This window comes from Dreissena polymorpha, chromosome 14 (assembly GCF_020536995.1).
Source record: "Dreissena polymorpha isolate Duluth1 chromosome 14, UMN_Dpol_1.0, whole genome shotgun sequence".
Lineage (NCBI taxonomy): Eukaryota > Metazoa > Mollusca > Bivalvia > Myida > Dreissenidae > Dreissena > Dreissena polymorpha.
The window spans coordinates 32658357-32674591 of record NC_068368.1 but is presented as its reverse complement, the minus strand read 5'-3'; the positions used below and the strand labels follow the sequence as shown (position 1 = coordinate 32674591).

The 16235-nt window shown below is 34.8% G+C and overlaps 1 protein-coding gene across 1 annotated transcript; it reads right to left on the bottom strand.

The window, feature by feature from the left end:
* Nucleotides 1-3940: 3940 nt before the first annotated feature.
* On the bottom strand, nt 3941-11331 carry LOC127858263 (uncharacterized). Its single transcript, XM_052395251.1, has 7 exons — nt 11200-11331; nt 10845-10998; nt 9344-9516; nt 7996-8125; nt 6871-7053; nt 6117-6284; nt 3941-5380 (listed from the first exon to the last, which is right to left on the bottom strand). Exons 2-7 carry the CDS (start codon nt 10948-10950, stop codon nt 4359-4361), a joined length of 1782 nt encoding a protein of 593 aa, XP_052251211.1. The 5' UTR covers nt 10951-10998; nt 11200-11331; the 3' UTR covers nt 3941-4358.
* Nucleotides 11332-16235: the final 4904 nt, after the last annotated feature.

Sequence of the window (16235 nt, the reverse complement as noted above, 5' to 3'; positions counted from 1 at the left end):
CTGAATGCTGAGAGTGCTCCGACTTTTTCGAATGCGATCCGACAGTCGACCGACAGTTGTATGGCATTGACGCGGACAACTGCATATATGTGTATGTATATGCTTTCAAGAAGCTTATGTTGTAAGACAGTTTATTTCAACACTAAAAACGATTTATTAAACAAGTTTATTTTTGGTCTAGTTTGAAGATGCGTGCGCCGGACCTGTGAAAAGGGTCGTAGACAAGATATCTGTGAGTTAAATGTTAGGTGTATCTTACAAAAAGTTAGATTCAACTCTAAGGTTATGGACAACATGAGCCTATGTGACACATTCCTAAATTCGCTAGACTTTGGGATGTTAATACCTCAAAGAAAGCAACGCTGTTCTGTTCTGTAAACCCCTTAGAAATTTTATGTTAAAGGAAGCATTTGATATGGTTTATTACATGTGATTTTAAAAGGATTTGTAATAGATCAGAAAGTTTCGTATCACAATCTAACACAGTCGGGAAAACAGGTGAGATTTAACTTAACCGAAAGCTCCGAGGTGTTTACAGGTTTTGGGGGTAAGATAAATAATGTGCAAATTTCATTAGTGCGACAGTAAAGGTTTACTATCCATGGTTTGGAATCAAGTATTTTAAATTGAATAACAGCGTCACAAGATTGTCCATTCGATGACGTTGATTTCCATAAGTAATCGCATTGTTGTCTCGGAACATTTTTGCTGCACAATTGCAACTGCATATTTACCTCATCAGGCAATTATAACAGCTCCATGAACGCAGTGTGGCACATCCACATGTTCAATACAGAGTACAAAACCAGATTTCCTTTATAAGGATTGTGTGGATGTGAAATACAGAGCGATTCAACTAACTGCACTTTTTAGCAATGCTTATGAGAATCTCTATCAATAAATCGAAAATATTAGTCTATCGGAGATTCTTTGTCATGTTAATGTGTTAAATCATAAGACAAAATAAAACAAAACAAGAATATTATCCCAAAACATATTTGAGCTTGAATTGTGCTGTCAATGGAAGTGCTTTTTATGCTAGGTAAATATGGGAATAGCAATTGTGTTGAGTGGAAAAGATACACTATGAACCGTGCTAATGGTTATGAATACTAAACGGATAATGTTTGGTTTTGATAAATCTAATGTGTTATTGACAACGAAGGGTACAAACATTGAATTTTAAATAACTGATGCTTTCTGTCATAAATTAAATGCGTGTGTATCTGGTTTAGCCAAAATTAAAAGCCGTATTACATTCGTGCGTAAATTTCTGTCATTTAATGATAAATAATCGTTTCTTGTTAAGATTTAGTTAAACAAACAAGAACTTTATAAATAATCAAATGGTTACATTTTACATGATTTTGCATAAACTGATAATGAAATATTTAAAATATAACAAACCTGATTTATTTTGATCGCTCCATTCTTAAGTTCGTATTTCTGCCTTACATCGTATAGTCGCTTTGAACGATTTACAAGCGCTCTTCCTTCTTTGAACTGATTATTGGGTTATACTATTTGAGTTACGTAATAAAGGGATGGGGGATACTCTAATGACAGTATACACCTATCTGTCCGTGTGTATTTCCGTGTGTTTGTCTGTTTGTCTTTAGACACAAACTCGGCTTAGGCGTTCCTCTAAAATATTAAATGTCCAACAGTGAACTTTAAGGGTTTTGATCCTTGTGATCCGAAGTTGTTCCTTTTACCATCGTCGTTATAAACTACAAAAGCTATATCTCTTTTAGAATTTAACATTACATAACTTTATAAAATTTAAAATATTTAGGTTCTCATGGTAGATTTTCGGTATGTAACATCGTGTCGAAGTCCTCTATTTATTATTTAATTGTTTTAAACATTTTCACAATTAAAACGTTATTAACAAATTAGTCATAAAGGAGAAAAAGCAACAACAGATTAAACCGTAATAAGAAAAACAAACTAACACTTTAAAAGTTCACTCGTTTTTACAAACGCAGTGAATCAAAACGAGTGTTACGACTAAAGTGTTGGAATTCGTAAACTTTTATTGCTTAATATGTGATCATAAATCTTGATAAAGTATGTGATCAAGTATGAGTTCGTTTCGTTTTATTGCTGTAAAACGTTAATGTAGTGCTTAAAGCGTATATAAGAAAATAGGTAAAAACAAAATTCGTTTTGGTTGTACTGCCACGTCTTAGTATATCTTGATTGCATTGAACTCTCGCTAATTTAGGCTACCAAACAAGTTATATCATCACTATATTAAGTGACATAATTGGGACCCAGATAAGAAGCGTGAATGGATTATGATAAACAGCCTAAAGCTGGCGATGGTGATAGAGACAATTACATAGCTGGTGATGCTGCTTATAATGGAAATAATGACAATGCGTATGATATGATAGAGATAGTGAAGACGACGACGACAAAACCGTCGATGATTATGCGAACAATTATAATTAATGTATTGGTTGTATTACTGATATTTATGAGGAGGATTAGGTAAATTAAAATGAATAAAATTATACTTACTGATCACTGAAATTTCACAGATAAACAATAGTACACTACTTGATTGGTCCAACCTGTTTGATTCTTTAATAATTTTGAAGTTGCTGAGAGAACATCAAGCAAAGTCGACATCGAATATGAAACGAAGCTCGTTTTTGACCCAGAAGGGGTCAAGCTTTTGAAAGATTTCCAGCACGAACTCATAGCGATTAATTTGACCTTAAAATAAAAAAAAAAGACTTAGGGTCCCATTGTATCCTTTCCTGGACCCTAGTGAAATCCCTTAACGTATGATTCCGTGAACTGAGCACGTTTAAAATTGTGGATGCAATCACAATATATATGCTTATAGTTATATAAATTTATATTGCATGTAATGCAGTGACGCTTTTGTGAATGCTTATGTACACAAAATGTTTTACTCTGATAAAGCTTTTGCACATATGTCCAAAATAAACGCACTTTTTACTAGATTGTTTTTTAATATTCGAAAGAGGTCTTGTCGTTTATAAAGATCCCATTTAATACTGCACTTTAACTTTTTGCAGATTTTGCTTTTGGTTTGTTGGTGTTTTCGTAAAAAGACACGATGTCTTGAGTTCTTAAGTCTCCTGGCGTTCAGACACTGATTGTGTATAAGGACAGCTTAAGGTAAAGCCGTTGGTTTTAAAATATTTATGTGTTTTATTTATTCTTTAAATATGAACTGAAATATTTTTATTCATCGGTAGTTGTTTTGTATGTATGATATTACCTGCGTCATGTGAAACTGGGTATGATGCACTATTCGACCACAGTGACTACAGACAAGTCTGCGCACCCGCGCAATCTGGTCAGAGCCTACCTTGTCCGATAATTAGACTTCATAAAAGTGCATGACTAAATAGCGTACATCATAGATATTGTGGCTTGTCTAAAGCACTTTTGTCTTATACGGCATATGACTCTTTTTTTTGCATGACACGACTAATATCATTTATTTTATTATCGAATTTTATGTCAATAGATCTAGTTGTTGTAGAAAACAAATTCTCTTGTTGCGTAGGCAGGGGTGTTAATGTCCTTGTTTTATTACAATGAGTAACATAAATTCTCAATCACTCAATCATATAAAATATGGTGCTTCTATGTGTGCTTTTGAAGAGCATATGAACAACACCACGTGTAACAAACTTAACATCAAATGTGTGTTCACGTATGGCGTCATCAACATGTGTCCGTTTAGTTCATTTAAAATATTAACTGAATTAGGTAAGAGTTTTACTCTCTTTAGGTGTTTTGGGTTTTGATTTTCGATCCCTATCTTGGATATTCCACTCTGATATCGAACACGTTGTTTAGATGGATAATTTTAATGCTTATTATGATGTTGCACAAAATCCAATGCATTTCACTAAACGAAAATGTACACAGCCGGCTAATGAAAAGGCTGGCAAGAAGTCTACAGCTTTAATTTCTGTTTAACAAACTGAACATTGGAAATGTTAGAAAAACATATAGTCAAAACAAGTAGAAATTGTACTCCTATACTATTTATTTTAATTAATTAAAATTGTACGTTAAACAAGTCAAACTTGATCAGATGACCATACAGACAGTTATGGTCAGGACAAATCATCAGCAATATATTCAATACTTCAACACAAATTGTATCGCAAAGGTGCTTTACATAAATGCTTCAACAAAATACACATATATATATTTATATCATTGATATGATTTCTCAGGAAACTAAATTATATATTCCGTATGAATAAACTAAAACGCATGAAGAATAATCTATAAGACGTCATTTTGTTGATATGTATTGGTGTCTGTGCCCAAGGCACAATGTGTATTACCATCGCGACGTTCTATCTTGGCAAATGACCTTTCTTTGCGAATTTCAATATTCGCATCGCTTCAAGTCCCGTCATACCAAACTCTTGCTCATAATCTTCTTTTGACAAGTCAACCAACAGTTCACCATCAATCATATTTTCTCGGAACATCGGCTCGTATTTGTCCAGACGCAGTACTTTGAGGTAATCACAAATATCGTTTATAGACAGTTTGACTACATCAACGCTGTCGCTACCGAAAGGCACATGTTCAGCAACTTGAGCAGTTGTATCAGGAGTATCTACACTTATGAGTGGCTGCGCTCGATCTAACATGCGTCCCTGCTGACGTTCAATGGCATCTTTAGATTCCTGTCGAATTGGGTATATAGATGACCGTGGAAGGTCGTTCGTATAGATGGCTTTCTTGTCTTCTGTAGGACTCAGCATTTGCGAGGGAGGCCTCGGTTGGCGCGCAGGCAGCTTTGGGTCGCCCTGTATCTCCGGACTTGTCGGTGCTATCCGTTGAGGTTTGTTCGGGATTGGGGGTGGGACAAATCCGGTTTTAGCGGAAACCGGACTGTTTTGTACTTGTTTAAATGCAGCATTTTCCACGTCAGATGGGCCCTGGCCTCTGTGTGACAGCACAGTAGACACTCTAGATGCGGATGATGCCGGGTAAGGTTTCTGACGAGAAACCTGGGGTGCAGTAGGTGTTTTCATCGGCTGCATGTCCGGCATGCTTTTGGAAGGTGTATACGGGGCTTGATTCAAAGCGGTGCGAAAGGTCGCCGTTGATGACTTCGTATTATCTGTAATCTCATTATACATTTCGGACTCGCGTTCTATTCCGATTTCCTCGTAGTTTATGTTTTCATGTTCTTTTTCGTCTGCCGGTTGATATGTGGAGTTGTCTATGGAGTTATCTATGCAGTTATCTATGAGGTTTTCGCGACGGTGTTGGAACACCGAGGCGAAGTTTGAGTATAGACTCGGTTCCACGTAGGAGTAGACGGCGTCTGAATGCACCGCTGACGGATCGTATTGGGCAATACCTAACATATTTGCAGAGGCATATCAATGTATTTTTTACAAAGAAATATAACTTTTGTATCAATTATACGCGTGTCATTTAATGAAAGAAAAACAAGTAATGCGCAGTGTGTACCTTTTTAAACTAAATAGTACAAATCTATAATATATCTTTTTTTCAGTATAGTGCGTTGTTCTTCAATCAAACAAGAATACGCGATAAAAATAATAAATCATTTTAAAAAAAAATACAGATAACAATGATATCCATATATCTGTATAACCACAAACTGAATTTTATCAGGAAGAATAACATTTGCATAAAATTAGAATTAAAACAGTCTATACTATGAATTGCATTATGTAGAACCAAACAGAACGCTCATATGTTTTTCAGCAGTTTCAATACCTTACTATACGTTAAATTGACTAAAGAGGTTCTCAAAAGGAATCAAAAGGAGTCCTCAGAACATAAGAGCGTTTTGAACGAAGTATACACACAACAGACTTGTTTTGTTTTGGTAAAGTACAACTTGTGAACACAAATGAACAAGAATTAAACAAATACAGAATTAAATGTTTTATATACCAGTAATTTTTTAACCGGCTTTATGTATCTCTCGCTGTGATAGAACAATTATTTTTGACAATTTTTGGAAAAATTCAACCATATATCATCATTTACATTCATAAATGTTGTTTGTATTCTTATAGAATTGAATAGTATCAATTGAATATTGCTGAGCTTCACATGCTCACCTTGGTTCCCGTATTCTTTGTCGTACTTTAGATAAGAGCTAAAACGTGCTAGTTCCTCCAGGTAACCAGGCCAGTTTTGAGGGGGCGTGTCCTTAAGGCCCTTCACGATGGACACGCGCAGTTGGGACAGGTACAGAGGCACGTTTACAATGTCGAGTCCCATCACGCCTTGCGTATGACAACATCATAAAAATGACTAAATCAACATCGTGGGAAAATATATTTTTGCACGAGATATGTAAGACATGCATTTATAATACTTGGTTATTTTTAACCAAACTATTACGTATTGACTTCATGTTATAAGCAAGTATGCAAACGGTGTCACTCAAAGTAAAAATTGTCTTTTAAACTGTATGTTTTTAAGATCGGAACAACGTTTGTTTGAACAGAGATTATAACGAACGGTTATTAAAGATTCTTTGTAATTGTCTAGAATAGATTTGCGGCAATCTAATTCTTTGTATACGAAAAACACAACGGAAAATATGTAATAATCATGTACGTTTTCTGTAATGACATATTTGATAATATGTTTTTGCAGCTTGAAACACTTTTAACTGTCCAACAATCTGTGACTACCCACCATGGTTTACGAAAAGAGATATTTAGGCAATTCAATTCATCGTATTTCTGCTACATGGTTAATGATACATTAAGTCAATACTGTCCTTTTTTCAGTAACAAATGGCGACAGTTTAGACAATTTTCTGTAACAAATAAGATCATGTTTACCATATTTCTCGAGACCTACCGTCGACAATGAAGTTTCCCAGCAGGTACATCTCATCAAAAGCTTTCTGAAGCTGCAGTTTTGGGATGTGGTTGGTGCTGATGGTCTGACCTCCCACGCTGATTGTTCTGTCCTTGGGAAACTGCACGTGACAAGGGAGGCTATTCCCGTCTAGCACCGCCTTGATTGTCTGCACTTTACTGACTGCGATGTAAGTGTATTATTAAGTAAGCGAGATGAGGTAATCCGATTGATATAAGTGTTCTATTAACGGCTATTTATATTACAGCTAAAATGTGTGTGTGCGGGCTTGTGTGTGCGTGCGTGCGCGTGCGTGTGTTTGTGTGTGTGTGCGTGTGTGTTTGTTTTATTAAGATATGAGCTTTTTTATTATAACATCTAACACCCACTTTTCGTTGTGAGATACACTTAACTTTTCATGAAGCAACATGCATGTTAATCAACGTGAATAACTTGTTCAATGGAATTTATCAGCATTACGTTTGTATATCTGATACAAGCCTTTATCTGTGTTAAATTTATTAGCCCTGCAGAAACAAGTCCCGTTATGATAGTTGTATGAATATTAAATAAGATGCTAACCGCACAATGTGCCAATCATGGCGTAATGATACGATTTCACCTTGTATTAACCTTTATCTGTGTATACTTAGTTTTTACTTACGGATGAGTTAATTCTAGACTTCTAATTCATTTATGATACAATGGTGTATATTTTAAGTGTTGATTAATTTTTAATTGTAAGATAGGTAAATAAACGTTAATCTAGTAAATTTTGTTTTCATTTACAAGTGATAAGGCATTTATGTAATAAACATAATATGCCAACAATAAAATAAATACTTACGGGCACGTCTAATATAACAGTTTATGTTTTAAATAAAACAAAGACTGCAAAGAGTAGGTGGACTATATAGACGTGTATGATGGTTTATGCTAACATACAATCGTTAAAATGTCAGTTGTCAAGACCATAACATATGGAATATAAGTGTGTACATTGATTATGAGTTATTTAAACCGAAATATATAAATTCAATACTATACAATACGCTGTTATTTGGGAGGCATTAATTTAAAAAAGGTCATGTAAAAATAAATTGAATATTTTAAGCCCTAACATACGTTTGTTCTTCTTGATGACACAGACTTCCTCAGGGTAAGTAAGGGGGATGCTGATCAGTTTTGAGTGATCTCCCATGTCGGCCCTGGCGACCACACGCCGTTGCTTGGATACCGTCTGGATTCGGATTATCTGGGCAGAATATGAACAAGGAATCTTAATTGGGCTAGAAACTCCGTAATGTTATGTCTTTCATATCATACATGGTAATATACTGTTATGCAAATACAATTTGCTCAGCTTCAAGTGTGCAAACAGGGAGAAAAAATACTGCTTCGAGCATGCCCTATCCATTAATTGGTCAGCTAAAAAAGACGAAAGAATAAGTATTTCATGGAGGACAAAGGCAGTCAGCTTTATAAAATTTGGATTGCAATGAATATGGACAGATCGACTGCAAATTAAATACATTCGAGATGTTCTCTATAATACGTATAATAAAATGAAGGTCAACTCGAAAGCGCTAAATTATTGCCAAATCAGAGCTGAACATTTAGAAGAAGGCGACTATAAAAACGGGATTCTGCACGTGATCAATTACCTCGATTGTTTTGATCAAACTTAATATCCGATCTGCTTTATTTATTACATCAATTCGATTTGTCTTTATTGGTCAGAATTTATAAACAATCTCAATAAGGTGCAATTAATAATAAAAATACACTTAATTTTAAACGGATATATTTTAATTGAAATGAGACTACTGCCCAAACTATTTATTACCGGATATATCAAATTATTTATTATTAAATAATTTGGGAAAATAATACAGCCTTTGTTCGGCGAGGCGAGGTCTCTTGGTACACGCATATACTCACCTGTGCCTATTCAAAAAGATATGTTGTCTTACTTTCCTAGTGATTGATTTGAATGATTTACACCGATCCAAAATGTGTGAGTCATTTTTATACAAATTCGAACATGTAGTGGCGTTATAATTGTTTATACTGCGGTCGTATTTAAGTTAAATACACATTTTAGATTAAAGTAAAAACATTGCTGCTACTCATCATTCACCGATCGGTGCTCCTCATCATTTACCGATCAATAAAGGCTTCGATGACAACAAACAACCAAGGTGTTCTATGCATGTGCCTTCAGAATACGCTACCATTTATAACAAAAGTACTATTCACTATCTCTCTTATTTAATGTGTCTTCTTAGATTTCTCTTGAGAATCTATAACTGAGCATATTATAATCTGAACATCTTGCCATCGATTATGTTATCAACGATTCATTGCTCATCAAACCATCATCAGATCACTATAACAGCCTACCATATCAATATCCTTTGTTCCATCTGCAAAGTCGCGAAAAACTTATGAACTCATGATTAATAAAACTTACCATCGTCCTGTCAAAAGTGTCCTCAATTATGTCTCCGAAGAATCCCTCAGTTACCATGACCAACTGGGGCAGCGCCTTACCGAAGCGCTCATAGAACTCGGCCACGGTGTAATCGGTAGACTCCACGTCAAAGTCCATCGTTTTAACGAGTCGCTTGGGCTCGCCACGTGCACCTGTAGTTATATGATGCAAGATGATGTAAACATTATTACTTGGTTGTCTGTGTGTTAAATATAACGTATAACGTATAACCAGTAAAATGGCAACATTAATGTATTTTTTCTGAAATGCTCTTGACACATTCAAATTCTGTGTGGGGTTTAAGTCTCATGATCAAAACGCATCGTGTCAAATACAAATCTATTCGTCCTTATATTTTCAGTTTGGGAGCTATTTACATTTGTAACGTAGATACATATAGTTTTACGTTTTCTGTGTTGACATTTTTGGTGATAGAATTATAATTATTTAAATAACAAAATCATCTTTGAAAACCTCATCACCAAATAGACAAATGTATAATGCACTCATTTGCGACTATCGTCGTCGTACCCAGTTTCATCATAATCTTAACAATTACCACGGTTATCAGCCGGAGCATAATCATTTTGACTTTCAGTAACATTCACGTCACCACAAACAAAAACACGGTTATTTTCTGCAACATGTATAAATAGTCCTACAACGGAAAGGAGTAGAGAACCCGCCTCACACTGGAATTCATGTGCAACAATCTTAGTGTACATGTTCAGACATAGTGCACCATCTACTTCAATGTTTGTTTACATTCGGTTTGCATAGCGCGTGTTCAAACTTGAGCTGATCGTGTTACAACGATTTGAACGTATGCAATTATACAGTTACGAATATCGATGGTATACAATGTCTGATGTATATGAACAAATTTCAAATCTGCATTCTCGTCTTTGTATCTTATTAAATGAATAGCAAACCCCATGACAATGGTCGGCTTCAAAGGGTTTCATTAGGCTTTCATTTACACACACTCAATACACAGGGAAGTTCACCAGTCAAATGCCAGCTAATACAAGTTATCCATGGTTCGTTGACTAGTTCAAACCTAAATTAAACTACATTAAAACATTTAATACGTTATGCTTCTCAAAGCAGTGATTCATTTTACAAATCGGCTATTTTTGCGTGTCTGCAAACCACAAATACAAAGACGTGAACGCTTTAAACATTTGTTATGTATTTTACTATAAGCATGTTGTGCTTCTACTGAACGTTAAATGCCACTCTTTCACTATGTGTTTGTCTCACGGTGAATTACATTTAGAGTTTTGCCAGTTTGCATATCAATGATTAATGCAGCTCTCACAGGTAGGCGAAAAACGTCGATATTTACAAACAGAAAAGTGAGTGATAAAAAAAATAATATTTATCGTATTTGGCTTATTTTGACTTTTACAATATACGCGACTAAGTTAAACTGACATATTTTACAAAACTATCCGGAACGAAGAAGTCATATGGTCACCTGGTTTGGATTCCGGTTTAGGAAACATGGCATTGACGATACCCCGGTGTGACGTCATCAGGCTCTGTAGGGTGATGTCTAACTCGGAAGCCGAATCCATATCCATGTCGACGTCTGTTTTTTCGACGGTAGTGCGTAAACGTTTAACGTTACTCTTGTGACGCAAACAAACGTTAAAAAGTGTAGCAAAATGCTAAATATACTCAATTTGTAAATTACTTGAAAGTAAAAGAATTTTAAAAAAATCTGTTCTAGCAAATTCCTCGTTAAATTAGTCAATAAACGGAAATAAACATTAGTTCATTATATATTAACCCGTTCGGTTTGTATAGGAAATAAACCCAACATAACTCACAAAGCCAAATCAAGCGTAATCACACGACTCTTAATCAGGTTAAGTAATCCTTACTTCCTGTTAACTATTGTATTAACATATAGATAGCGTAACACTTATTGCGTTTCTTATCTAAATAACAAATTGTTATCTCACTGTGATGTAAACTGTCAGGTAAACAAACTAACACATCTGATAAAATTGCATACACGGTTGAAAACGAAAGTACATTCATCAGGATTTACAAACGACAATTTTTTTTTTAAAGCAGATGTGTATATCAATAAATTCACTCATCTGATTATTTTCTTTCCGCGTTAACGTTGGTTAAATAGCCTAATTCCCGATGTCAACGAACTGAAGGTAAAGTCGTGGTAGTTAATAGTATAAGTTAAAAATACCCTTAGTACATTGCTACAATATTAAAGCTACATATACATGTATGTACACCGTAACAGTAAGGAACACAGTTCTTGTAAGTTTTTGTTATAACACATTACTGCGTCCGTATAGAGAAAATAGGCTGTATGAGCCTCGTCACACACACATGAGACTTATGTCAGAGGAGTCCTAAGCTATAAGCCATATGGTCAGGTCAATATACCTGGGTGGATGTTAGGTGGTATTATTCATATCATGACCCGACTTATATGCAGCCAGCGTAGTTCAAGACCATCATGCTCATTTGTGCAGACTGTGTAGGACCTACTGTCTGTCTTTAGAACTACTTAACTTTGCGTGAGTGTCAATTTATAGCGGATATAGAAGACCGTGACGCTGGCCAATATGACATAAGGCCCTTTTTTGCATGATTAGGCCCATATGAAATCTATATTTGTCTGGAAATGGAGTTTTGTTAAATCTGAACTTCAGATAAAAATGACATTTGTAAAAACTTACATTTAATGATACTCGGCATTATAGGCAGTGCCAAATCGGTGTCACTTCATAAACGTACTTGGTTTGACCACACGCGCAAATATGTACAAAGTAAACCTTCTGCTGCATCAGAAGGTAATAGCTTTTATTAACCATGCTGTCCCCTATCTATGCACAGGGAATCAAAACAAAGCTGGAAAGAAAGTTATTAAATAGGGTTTTTACAACTCAATTACCCTAAACTCTACCGCTGACAACGGAAATAGGAAACCATCGAGGCCATGCACGAGGATACGACTATTGCATCCACAAAGCTGCTGTAATAGAATATACACAAAGTAAATCTTCAGCTGCACTAGAACGATGGCACAAGTGAAGAGTGTAGAGACTGTGATTAATGTTCTGTTCTTAATTTATAAAGCGGTGCGGCGGTAACATATTGCATTTTGATATATTTTTGTCAAATTCCAAGTTTTACTTTGTAATTTGATCACCATTTTGATATAAATGAAAGATAATGTCATTGAATGTTTTATACACAATCCGTAATAAGGAACTCAACTGTTGGGATCGTAAAAATGTGTGTACGTTTCTGTTCTTTTTCAGCCAGAACAATGAGTGGTTGAACGATTGTTACCGGTTTTTAGTGAGGAGCCATTGCAAAAGTGCGTTTTTAGCACTACTGAACGTAGCACCGTCTGTGTTGCTTAGCATGTTTAATCTTGCAAACAAAAAGGCAGGTAAGGGCTCATCTATAAGTGTTTATATAAATATGTTTCTCAGAACCAAACACAACACTTTTTTGTGGTCGATGAGGTGTTTTGATCCAATAAGATGTCACAAAGTTTATTAAGTTCATGAAACAAAACATGCTATTGGCATTTGTACTTAAAAAGCTTTTATATAATTTCTATGTGACGTCAAAACATTTAATTTCCACTTGTATGCCTTTTTTTATTTTGCAATTGCTTTGATACTAGATTATAACATAGCGCACTGACATACGCAATTTTAAATATAATTAACATGAAGTTCCCATTCATTCATGTTACAAATTCTATAAATAAAATTGAATTAAAATAAACATACAACATATTCTTTAAATGAAGGTAATTTTCACAATAAGAATTTATGTTTTTTCCAATTCGAGTTAGAGTTATGGGAACATTGTTAATCCACCTCTAGCCGCACGCACACTGTAACTTGGGTAATCATGTTGCTGGGTTTTCGACTTGTCTAGACATAATTGACCTGTTTATTTAGTTACGCAATTGCGTCTTAACGAGACAACAAGGCCGAGTGTATATTTTATTTTCCTTCCCGATTCGTTACTCATGTTTATTTCTTTACTGAATGCAACGCAATAGTCGACCCGTCAACTATCTTTTTAAGGTTTTAATGGTATCTGTTTCAATAGGCGATCCTAAATTACTGAAGTAATAACCACCGTGTCAGTTACAGTTTAAATTGCTAACATCTTATCCACTCATAACACTTATAAAGCATACAAAACACTGCAAAGATTGGCATGGTTTTAGTAGGAATGTTTTGTAACACACCACAGGACCGATTCAATAGTGTGATGAAGCCAAATGCTCTACTATAGACACTTTTGTCTATGATTTGTGTTCAAACGCCATATGTACTCGCGTTCAATGTTGCTCCAAATTAAAGTTGCGCAGTCTTTAAAACATATAGGTATGTCATAAAGCCAAAATACATGTCAATAACAAAGTACTTCACATATAAATTATTAAATGACCGCAAATACGAATTGTGAATATGTCACGATCGAATCTAATCAGTGCTGTATAATTTGATACGCTAGGGCAATATGCCATATATGTATATCATATTTGGAGATGTTGTTATCAGAACAAAATGTCAGGTATACGCTAATAGTATATGAACAATTATTTCAAGGGCTAAACGCACATCTGGTGTACTTATAATTTTTATAAAAACTCTCGTTTTTGCAAAACTGTGCTGGAAAATGTGTTGCCAATCGTCTATTAAAATAAAAGTTTAGCTTTAGTTGTTCAACGTTTACATGCAGACAGGATTAAATATTGACAGTTAAACTGATCTTAAGGACTAGTCCGTGTATACACCTTTTTTTAAATTGGTTTTTATTTTATTTCCGATGCTTCTATGTTCAAATAACCAAAACAAACATACGGAAAACAAAACTTATACCTTTATAGCGTTTGTCGTTGCACTCAAATAAAACAAAACGCTAATTGTCTCATTTATAATAACTTTCAAACTGAATATAACGAACATCACTATTTGAAACCTGATATGTAATTTGTGTTCTCGTTGTTTATGTAGGTTTTGAAAACAGCGCTAATGAAAAACGAATGGCGCTTCTGTCAAGTGAGATAACTTATGGGTGACTTATCGCGCGCATTTCTATACCTTAGAATAATAAAAGCAACATAAGATGTTATTGTTTTGAAACCCTAAAATAACGTACCATTTTCTACTGTTTGAACAAAAAAACTAAATCGTGGATAAATAACAAACTAGAATAACGTTTAGATGAAATGAACACATGTGTAAATTTTCTTCTTTTTTCGTGCCCGAAAATTGAGATACAAACAATATTTGAAAAATACAGGTTTCCGATAATTTAATGAGAAAAAAGGCTTTCAATCATTAACACGAATATTAAAAACACTTAACAATTTTTTTCCTAAACGCAATTTACGAATATTGCGAGTTAGTGTCCATCGGTTTGGACTTTTAAAAGTAACCTTTAAACTCCCTTAATATTCGATAAAACTGTTAACTGTTAAATGTCAACTCAAGCAAAAAGCAAAGGCTAAACGCAAAATCGTCCATGGAGTGTTAAAATTGTCAGATACAATATTATCACGACATTAATTAAACAAGGTGGCTTGCGACCAAATCACACAGTTCGGCATGCTACCTTAGTGTAAATGGGTATTTCGACGTCTATTTTGACGAACGTATTATTGAATAAGTCATCGTTAAAAAAGAATTTTTGTGATTAAAGGGTTGTTCTATTTTATTGTGTTAATTTGCGAATGCTTGTTTAAAGAGCTCATCAAATATGTATTCTTGCTATTTATTTTGCAACTTGTAAAAATATCCACACATCATTAATGGCGTCATTACATTTCGTGCGTTTAAGATTCATTTTATAAACATAGTACTACAATGACAAGACTACGTTTGTCCCGAGTATAACTTTTACTGCATGTACTATGCATGATACGGTATAATCATCGTGTTAAACAATGTATAAAACATTATTTTCGCTTCATAAAGCACCATCTTAATAATTATTATTTTGCTGTGTGATTTTCTGTATTATGTCATGCAAGCTACAAGTCCCAAGCATCATGCAATTACAAACTTGTAATTCCTGTGCAACATATTGTGCGTCCTAAAAGTGCAAAAACATCTGCAGCGGCGGAGCCGTACGTTAACACGTAGGTTGGCATGGTATCAGTTCGTGCGTTCACGTGGAATATGAAATTACGTCGAGGTTGACCCTAATGCGTAAAGTACGGTATGATTGGACCGTTATGACGCAAATTTTCGGGTGCGATTGATGATGTTAAAGACGACAATGATGATGATGATGATGATGATGATGATGATGATTATGATGATGATGATGATGATGATGATGATGATGATGATGATGATGATGATGATGATGATGATGATGATGATGATGATGGTGATGGTGGTGATGATGATGATGATGATGATGATGATGATGATGATGATGATGATGATGATGATGATGATGATGATGATGATGATGATGATGATGATGATGATGATGATGATGATGATGATGATGATGATGATGATGATGATGATGATGATGATGATGGTGATGATGATGATGATGACGATGACGATGACGATGACGATGACGATGATGATGATGATGATGATGATGATGATGATGATGATGATGATGATGATGATGATGATGATGATGATTATGATGATGATGATGATGATTATGATGATGATGATGATGATGATGATGATGATGATGATGATGATGATGATGATGATGATGATGATGATGATGATGATGATGATGATGATGATGATGATGATTATGACGATTATGATGATGATGATGATTCGCCACTTTTCCTTAACATATAAATATAAAGTGCGGTCTAAAC

Excerpts from the sequence above, each read along its gene's own strand:
- LOC127858263 (XM_052395251.1), bottom strand. The coding sequence starts at position 10,950 with ATGGATATGGATTCGGCTTCCGAGTTAGACATCACCCTACAGAGCCTG. Across the intron at positions 7,054-7,995 it reads TGTCATCAAGAAGAACAAAC|TCAGTAAAGTGCAGACAATC; the intron begins GTATGTTAGGGC and ends CTTACATCGCAG. Across the intron at positions 5,381-6,116 it reads CAAAGAATACGGGAACCAAG|GTATTGCCCAATACGATCCG; the intron begins GTGAGCATGTGA and ends CAAATATGTTAG.